Source organism: Solanum verrucosum, unplaced genomic scaffold (genome assembly GCF_900185275.1).
Source record: "Solanum verrucosum unplaced genomic scaffold, falcon-dt-bn FXZP01000268.1, whole genome shotgun sequence".
Taxonomy (NCBI): Eukaryota; Viridiplantae; Streptophyta; class Magnoliopsida; order Solanales; family Solanaceae; genus Solanum; species Solanum verrucosum.
The window spans coordinates 2,680,340-2,690,140 of NW_026019957.1; the positions used below are offsets into that span (position 1 = coordinate 2,680,340).

At 32.9% G+C, this 9,801-nt stretch overlaps 2 protein-coding genes and 1 pseudogene across 2 annotated transcripts; all 3 read right to left on the reverse strand.

The window, feature by feature from the left end:
- Positions 1-159: 159 nt before the first annotated feature.
- LOC125814334 (aspartic proteinase CDR1-like) lies at positions 160-1,469 on the reverse strand (annotated as a pseudogene).
- Positions 1,470-3,645: 2,176 nt separating this feature from the next.
- Positions 3,646-4,968, reverse strand: LOC125814336 (aspartic proteinase CDR1-like). The gene has a single exon (XM_049493794.1). It carries the CDS (start codon positions 4,966-4,968, stop codon positions 3,646-3,648), a length of 1,323 nt encoding a protein of 440 aa, XP_049349751.1.
- Positions 4,969-6,820: 1,852 nt separating this feature from the next.
- Positions 6,821-8,125, reverse strand: LOC125814660 (aspartic proteinase CDR1-like). Its single transcript, XM_049494132.1, has one exon. The coding sequence runs from the start codon at positions 8,123-8,125 to the stop codon at positions 6,821-6,823; it is 1,305 nt and encodes a 434-aa protein (XP_049350089.1).
- Positions 8,126-9,801: the final 1,676 nt, after the last annotated feature.

A 9,801-nucleotide genomic window follows, 5' to 3' on the forward strand; every position in this document is an offset into this window, starting at 1 on the left:
ATTATAATCTTGAGATTTTGTAAAGGTCACTTCTTGATTTCATTTTCCTTCATTGAATACACAATAAAAATATAATCTTTATTGGTAAGCATCAAATGCAAGTAAATATAAGAAATCAAGAATTGATCAATAAAACTTGAATAACTGTTAAAAAAAACATTAGTACTTGGTGCAATCTGTAGGCTTAAAGGACATTTTGTTGGCCTTGAGATCAAATCCAATTAGAAAATTGGCTTGTGCCAAATTTCCAAGTATAGAAATTTGATTTCCTCCTGGCACTATTGTCAAACAAACTATACCTTCCTCCATTTGTGTAAAAATGTTTGTGGTTGACAACTCTAAATCTGCATTTGTAAAATGTGCAACAATCTTTGGAACATCAATAGTACCATTCTCATTAGACTCATAACACAAATCAAGTCCCCCATAAGTACCATCCTTCCTAGTAGCATTGATCGAATGCATCAACAACAATTCCAAATTCAAGTAAAAAACATCAGGCAGATATGTTAACGTTGTGCCAGAATCAATTATAATGTTGCCTCGATCATAACCAGGTAGAGAAATCGGAGAAGATTTGAATTCCACCGTCTTGTTTCCAATGCTGATACCTTTCAAATTTAGATAATAGAATATTGGTGATTCCTTTTTATAGATGGGAGTTGAAACGACGTCAGGACCAAACACGACAGCATTGTCACCAAAGTTGATGTGACTAGTTGCATTAGAACTATCTAACAATAATTCCAATGGGATCAAACAATAAGAGAATTTTCCTTTGATTTCATGATGCATTTGGTTGACAAATGAGGCATTGCCACCACCTAAGCCAATGATACCAGAAGTGGCATTGGTAAATGTGCCACTATTGTCATGTCCACAACCAAACACAATGTTAGGAATTGAAACAAGTTTACCAGAACTAGAAGCAAATGTGAAAGTTTCAATTGAAAGATCACCCATAGTGTGAGATAAGTCACCATAACTCACTTCATAATTACATCTATTATTGTTACATAGTGACCCTTGACAAAGTTTATAGTGACAACCAATACTTTTATAAGAAGAGCTATTCTTGGGATTGAAAATAGGTGTCAATTGTTTGAAACAATTAACACAAGGCTTACATTGTGTCCATGTCAAGTCACTACCAGTGTCAGCAATGACAAAAGTGTCTATTGGGGGAGTACCAATGGATATTTTCATGAGGAATTCACCTTCGTTTGGTGTAAGAGTCGATTTGATTGAATGAACATATTTTACCCCAAAAAAGGAAGCCCGGGAGAATGACCGATGGAAGGCCTTTTGAAGGTGTTGTTTGATGGATCGTGATAAGGTGAAATAAGAGAATCACGATGTATAAGATCTACAGTGAAGACATTTATACTTTTACGACCAGAAACTAAAGAGAGATGAAAGAACGATAAAAGAACCAACATAAGAGTGAAAGCTTTAGTATTAATCTCCATGGTTGGATAATGATGAAGAGGAGACAATGTTTAGTACCATTTTATAGGTAGCAAATTGTATGTCCAAGTCTAATTAATTAAAGAAAATGTAATAGGGGAGAAAGTGAGATTTTGTTACCATTAATTATCAAATACTAGAGTATGAACTGGGACCTTTTGTAAAGTTGACTTTCACTTTCCATAAAATTCATGGATATATTAGATTTTATTTGATCATGCCATATATACTCCTTATATTTACATTCCATATTTTCTACTAATAATAATGAGTATAATAAATGGTAAAATTGTGTAAAATAGCAAACTATTAATTCAAATTAAATGCTATAATCACAATTTGATTTAATTGCAACCCGTAGCAAATTGTTGCCATTCGCCTCTCTCACTGAAATTCTCGCTCGCCACTCTCGTTTTCTCGTTGACAGTCTCTCCCTCGCCTCTCTCACTTTTATACAAACACAAATGTATAATATGCATTTGTGATTGTATAAAGTGAGAGAAAACTGTATATATACATATCTTTTCGTTTGCCTTTTTCCCCAGAGAATCTCGCTCGCCACTCTCCCAGATCTGGTTCACCACTCTCACTCGCCTCTCTCACTTTAGACAAACACAAATGTATAATTTGTGTTTGTGTTTGTATAAAGTGAGAAAATTGTATATACAAATATAAATACATATATTTTCATCCTATACACTTATAATTATACAAATACAGATCTTTCCCTGCCCAGTTTTCTTTTGTCTTTCTCTCTTTCTCACTTTATACAAACACAAATTATACAATTGATTCTTTTTTATTTGTATACCGAAACAAATTATACAATTGATCTTTTGTATATTTATTGTATATTTATACCGAAATATACATATTAATAGTCATAGCAAACATAAAATTTGCTATGGAGCGCAATTATACAAACTATAGTTATAACATACAAATATGATTTTTATGTTTGCTAAACCTAAAATTTACTCTAATAAAATCCATGAACTTTCTACTATCTGAAAATATTCATGCAATACAATCCATTGACTTTATAACAATGTCATCATTTGGGAAAATGAACTAATATGTTTCTCGCAATACTCGTTAAAAAAGTTATGCATGTACATTATCACTATCTAATTACAGATCTGACTCAATTAAAAAAAACTCAATTCCTATTTTACTAAAATCCGACCCAATCCATTTTATGACTGAGTAGAAGATGGATTAAGTTATTTTTATTTGGTCGGGTCTGAAGGGGTAAAAAGGGGGGAAAATACCTTATTAGACATACATTCATACCATATATACTAGTTCTACTTATACTTTTAAAATAATTATGTATTTTATAATTAATTAAGAGTTTTCTATAATATATTGAGGAAGATACACCAAGATACATGTATTTTTGCTACCAGATATACTAAATAGGCAGAGAGGCGAGCGAGATGGGGAGAAAGATAGTCATGTATCCAAAATACATGTGAATCACACAAAACACATGTATATGTATGTATTTAGTTGTGATTCGCATGTATCATATACATAGGAAAGTGGTGAGCGAGATGGGAGGGGGGTGAGCAGATTTGTCTATGTTTCCTAGATACATGTGAATCCACTTAGATACAGTGTATCTAGAATAAATTATACCTAATTTTGACCTTATGTATCCCGAAATATATGTATCTGGACATACCTGGATGCATCAAAATTTAGTAAGATTCTTAATATTACAAATATCTAAGTAATTAGATCTAAGCGAGTGGAATTTCGATAAGTTCCACTAAAAAAAGGTAACTTTTAAGGTCACATGGACTATATGCTGAAGGGTTTGTCTCTCATTTAACTCTAAGATGTCATGATTTTTAACCGACTTCATTGATCAATATCCTAACAAAGGTAGGGGTATGGTGGAATAAGACAGAGACACATAATAGAATTATGATCTTGAAAATAACAGATCAAACATGGACAAGTAAAAATAGATGGAGACAATATTTTCATATAGAAGGTGGATTAAGTAATTTAGATTATAATCTTGAGATTTTGTAAAGGTCACTTCTTGATTTCATTTTCCTTCATTGAATACACAATAAAAATATAATCTCTATTGGTAAGCATCAAATGCAAGTAAATATAAGAAATCAAGAATTGATCAATAAAGTTTGAATAACTGCTAAACAAACATTAGTACTTAGTGCAATCTGTAGGCTTAAAGGATACTTTGTTGGCCTTAAGATCATATCCAATTAGAAAATTGGCTTGTGCCAAATTTCCAAGTATAGAAATTTGATTTGATCCTCCTGGCACTATTGTCAAACAAACTATACCTTCCACCACTTGTGTAAAAATGTTTGAAGTTGACAACTCTAAATCTGCATTTGTAAAATGTGCAACAATCTTTGGAACATCAATAGTACTATTCTCATTAGACTCATAACACAAATCAAGTCTCTTAAAAGGATCATCCTTCCTAGTAGCATTGATTGAACGCATCAACAATAATTCCAAATTCAAGTAAAAACCATCAGGCACATAAGTTAACGTTGTGCCAGAATCAATTACAATGTTGCCTAGATCATAACCGGGTTGAGAAATCGAAGAAGATTTGAATTCTAACGTCTTGTTTCCAATGCTGATACCTTTCAAATTTAGATAGTAGAATGTAGGTGATTCATTTTTAAAGATGGGAGTTGAAATGATGCTAGGACCAGACACGATAGCATTGTCACCAAAGTTGATGTGACTAGTTGCATTGGAACTATCTAACAATAATTCCAATGGGATCAAACAATAAGAGAATTTCCCTTTGATCTCATGATGCATTTGGTTGACAATTGAGACATTGCCACCACCTAAGCCAATGATACCAGAAGTGACATTGGTAAATGAGCCACCATTGTCATGTCCACAACCAAACACAATGTTAGGAATTGAAACATTTTTACCAGAACTAGAAGCAAATCTGAAAGTTTCACTTGAAAGATCACCCCTAGTGTGAGATAGGTCACCATAAATCACTAAATAATTACATGTATTATTGTTACATCGTGACCTTTGACAAAGTTTATTGTGACAACCAATAGTTTTATAAGAAGAGCTATTCTTGGGATTGAAAATAGGTGTCAATTGTTTGAAACAATTATCACAAGGCTCACATTGTGTCCATGTCAAGTCACTACCAGTGTCAGCAATGACAAAAGTGTCTATTGGGGGAGTACCAATGGATATTTTCATGAGGAATTCACCTTCATTTGGTGTAAGAGTCGATTGGATTGAATGAACACTTTTTCCCCCAAAAAAGGAAGCCCGGGAGAATGACCGATGGAAGGCCTTTTGAAGGCGTTCAAATGGAGTGTTTGATGGATCGTGATAAGGTGAAAGAGGAGAATCACGATGTATAAGATCTAGAGTGAAGCCATTTACACTTTTACTATCAGAAACTAAAGAAAGATGAAAGAACGATAAAAGAACCAACATAAGAGTGAAAGCTTTAGTATTAATTTCCATGGTTGAAATATGATGAAGAGAAGGCAATGTTAAGTACCATTTTATAGGTAGCAAATTGTTTGTCCAAGTCTAATTAATTAATAAAAATTTAATAGGGGAGAAAGTGAGATTTTCTTACCATTAATTGTAGGTAGCAAATTGTATGTCCAAGTCTAATTAATAATATAAAAAAAAGTAAAAGGGGAGAAAGTGAGATTTTCATACCATTAATTATAGGTAGCAAATTGTATGTCCAAGTCTAATTAATTAAAAAAAATGTAATAGGGGAGAAAGAGAGATTTTGTTACCATTAATTATCAAATACTAGAGAATGAAGTGGGACATTTCGTAAAGTTGACTTTCACTTTACATAAAATACATGGATATATTAGACACTACAAAATAAATGTCGATTTGTGGGGTTAAAATTACAAATAGTGTGGGGGTTAAAATTAAACCAATACATTCATAATTGTAATTAAATTAATTAATATCTCATGGAATAAAAAATACAAAGCTTTGATAAATCATGAAGAAATTAATATAAATTAATGTCAAATGTATTCAAATTTACAGTAGACTTTCATTAAATTGAAAGATCATATAAACGAAAAATTGGATACGTTGTCTCTATGTACACAATATCCGACTCAACTCACAACTTCTCTAAACACCCTATTTGAATATCAGTTCTCTGCTGTCAAAATAGAAGTCATGAAATATGGTTATTATTGTTAAATTCTTGGTTAATTGTGAGAAGAAGAGCACTTGTTATTATTCGGTTTATTCAATGACCAAAATCAGTTATTCATCAAAGTTTCATTTATTCAATGACCAAAATTAAATGGAGATAGTAATATCTAACAAATACGTACTAGCTAAGAAATTTCAATATCTTTAAAATGTGTTTCTATTCCTGCACAACAGTTTATATGGTTAATGTGTTTCATTTATTCAATTTGATCATTCCAAAAGTTCTAATTTGTAGCAATTTCTCCTAATTGGAAAAATGAGTCCCTTAGCAATTTATGTGACCCCTTTTTCTAGCAATTTGAGGTAATGAGGAATTGAAGTAGTTTAGAGGGATACTTATTGGCTGAGTGATTTCAATGTCAATATTGTCAGGGTGTACCTTAATGATGAAGTTAATAGAAAGTAAAGAGTTTTAATTGTTATTTTTGACTTCAATGAAAGTTAGTTATTTCTTCCAAATTCGGTCCTGTTGGGAAAGAAAAAAGGAAGTGACTCAAAACACATAGAAGGATCATTCAAACGAACTCTATCGATCGCCCTGCCATGAACAAAGTAGTTCAAATAGCTAGGAAGATACATATATCTGGAAATACCTGAATGCACCAAAATCTAGTAAAATTCGTAATATTGCAAATATCTAAGTGATTAGATTCTATATTGAAATTTCGATAAGTTTCACTTTTAAAAAAAAAAGAGGCAACTTTTTAAGGTCACATGGAAGATTATGTTGAAGGGTTTGTCCCTCATTTAAATTAGCAAGGTAAAACTAATTTTAGGGTGTTTGAATGGATTTATTTTAGGTGCTTTGACTTTTAATAACTCTTTTTTAATTCTTCATGGTGTTTGAAAAAGATGAAAAATAAGCTAAAAACTACAATATGACTTTTAGCTTTTAGCTTATAATAAGTTATTTAAAAAAGGCCAATTCAAACCCCCTCCAAGGCACATTTCCTCTGGTGGTATATTAGCTTAAGAAAACACAAAATTAAAAGATCTCAATTACTAAGTATTGAACTAACAACATTTATATTTACTGATAATAAACCAACAAAACAAGCCTAGTATTTTGTACAATCTGTAGGCTGAAAGGAGATTTTGTTGGCCACAAGATCATATTCAATTAAGAAATTTCTTTGTGCCAAGTTTCCAAATATAGCAATTTCATCTGCAGGTACACTATTGTAAGACAAATCAAACCTTGCTCAATTTCTGCAAACGTGCTCGATGGCGATAGCTCTAAATCCGCATTTGTAAAATGTGTAATAATTGTTGGAGCATCGATAGTACCATTCTGAGACTCGTAACATAGATGAAAAGTCCCTGATGGATCGTCCTTCCTATTAGCATGAATTGAATTCACCAATGTTGATTCCAAATTCGAGTAAAAATCGTTAGGCAAAAGTGTTAATGTAGTGCCAGAATCGATTATAATGTTACCAGCTTGACCATCACCACCACTAGCATTATCAGAAGGAGAAGTCTTAGAAGATTTGAATTTCAACATCTTATTTCCAACACTGACACCTTCCAAGTTGAGATAGTAGTATGTGGATGGTTCCTTTTTTATCAAGGGAGTTGAAACGACATTAGGACCAGACACAATGGCACTACTCCCAAAGTTGATGTGACTTGTAATAGTTGAATTAATTGATGAGTCAAATGGAATTGGGATCAAACAATAAGAGAATTTCCCATTTATCTCTTTGTCCAGTTGGTTGATCATTGAAACTTTACCACCACCTAAACCAATAATACCAGACGTATAATTATTAAACGTTCCACCATTGTCATGACCGCAACCAAAGGCAACATTAGGAATCACAACATTTTCACCAGAAGTAGAAGGAAAAGTGAATTTATCAAAAGCAAGGTCACCAATAGTGTGTGATTGATCACCATAACTCATTTGATATTCACAAACATTTCCTTTCACACAAGATGAACCCTCTAGTGATGTACATACTTCAACATTACACCCCACAGTTTTATAAGTAGAGCTTTTCTTCGAATCAAAAAGAGGTGATGATTGTTGGAAACAATTTTCACAAGGCATGCATTGCGTCCATGTTAAGTCACTACCAGTATCAGCTATAGCTACAATTTCAACCGGGGGGGTTCCAATTGATAATTTCATGAGGTATTCACCCGGGATTGGTGAAATATCCGATTGTATTGTGTTGGGAGTAGCAAGGGAACTCTTCTTGAAAAAAGAAGCGCGTGAAAATGATCGATGGAAGGCATTTCTAAGGTGATTTGATTGAGTGTTTGACGGGTTATAGAAGGGTGAAAGAGGAGAATCACGGTGGATAAAGTCAAGAGTGAAGCCATTTCCAACACGATAACTAATTGTTTTGCGACAAGAAATCAAAGAAAGATGAAAAAATGTTAAAAAGACAAATGTTGAAAAAAGAGTATTCATCTTCATGACCATATTGTTTATGAGATATGACAAGTATTGATGAAGAAAATTAGATTGTGATTAGCATCATTTTATAGGTAAAATTAAGAAAGTGAGAATGCATGTAAGAATGTGGAAAGTCAAGAGAAATTTGTGATTTTGGGTGAATGCATATTAACTTAGGAGAAATGTTAAAAAACTAAGTTCAGAGTAATTAGAAATGAAACATTTTTCTAGAATATAATTAAGAGACCACTTCAAAAATGATTCATTTAATATCTACCCCTCCCCCCCCCCCCCCTCCCCTAATTATTTTTCATATTCACACTGTGGACAATACTAATGCATTTATTTTTTGGACATTAAATTATTTAGCTTTCGTTTTAGAAATACGTTCTTACATCACTATAATTATGCATGTCATATGTTTGCATATACAAAATAATTTTCTCTACTTGAGAAACTCGTGATAGATGATTGCATTAATTTTGGAAAAGCTTTTTCCAACTGAAACTTTCGAAATAGGCCATAAGATCACTGAAAATTGGATTTATATAATTTGTACAAACTCATCATTGACTATTAATTACTAGTATAATTTATAATATTTAGTATGGAATGAAAACTAACTCTTGTATTTCAAATAAAATTTTTATTGCATATAATTAGTTAAGTAATATATATTTTAATTTTAATTTTAGCTATTAAATTTAAATTATTTAGTTAATATAAACATCGGTAAAACGGTAAATTTGGTCATTCTCGCTCTTGGCCATGTTTGAACTTGAAAATGCGGACGTATGCCCCTCGGAACCAAGTCACACAATTAATAAGGTCTTAAAAGACGCCCACAAATTTTTTTGGCCAAAAACAAGTTAAGATCACGTATCACTTAAAATCCATGGACAATAGCACACTTAAAATGGTAAATTGGGTCATTCTCGCTTTTGGCCATGTTTGAACTTGAAAATGCGGACGTTTTTCCCTCGGAACAAAGTCAGGCAATTAATAAGGTCTTAATGGATGCCCATAAAAAATGTCGGTCAAATACAAGTCGGGATCACGTATCACCCAAAATTCATGGTCTATGTCACACGTAAAACGGTAAATTTGGTCATTCCTGCTCTGGGCCTCGTTTGAACTTTAAAATGCAAATGTTTGCCCCTCGGGACCAACTTGCACCACTAATAAGGTCTTAATGGACACCGACAAAAATTTTGGTCAAAAACCCATTGGGATCACGTATCACCCAAAATATATGAACTATAGCACGCGTAAAACGGTAAATTTGGTCATTTCTGCTCAAGTTCTATTTGAACTTGAAAATGCAGACGTTTTCCCTCGGGACCAATTCACACCATTAATAAGGTCTTAATGGACACCCACAAATTTTTTTGGCCAAAAACCTCTCGAGATCATGTATCTCCCAAAATTCATGGACTATAGCACACATGAAATGATAAATTTGGTCATTCCCACTCTAGGCCTTGTTTGAACTTGAAACTCCGGATGTTTGCCCCTCAGGACCAAGTCATGCATATAATAAGGTCTTAGCGGATGCCCACAAAAATTTCGACCAAAAATTCGTCGGGATTACGTATCAGCCAAAATCCATGGACTATATAGCACACGTAAAACGGTAAATTTGGTCATTCCCGTTCTATGCCTCATTTGAACTTGAAAATGCGGATGTTTGCGCCTCA

Bases quoted from the DNA above. Each gene is read 5' to 3' on its own strand.
- LOC125814336 (XM_049493794.1), bottom strand. From the start codon at position 4,968: ATGGAAATTAATACTAAAGCTTTCACTCTTATGTTGGTTCTTTTATCG.
- LOC125814660 (XM_049494132.1), bottom strand. From the start codon at position 8,125: ATGAAGATGAATACTCTTTTTTCAACATTTGTCTTTTTAACATTTTTT.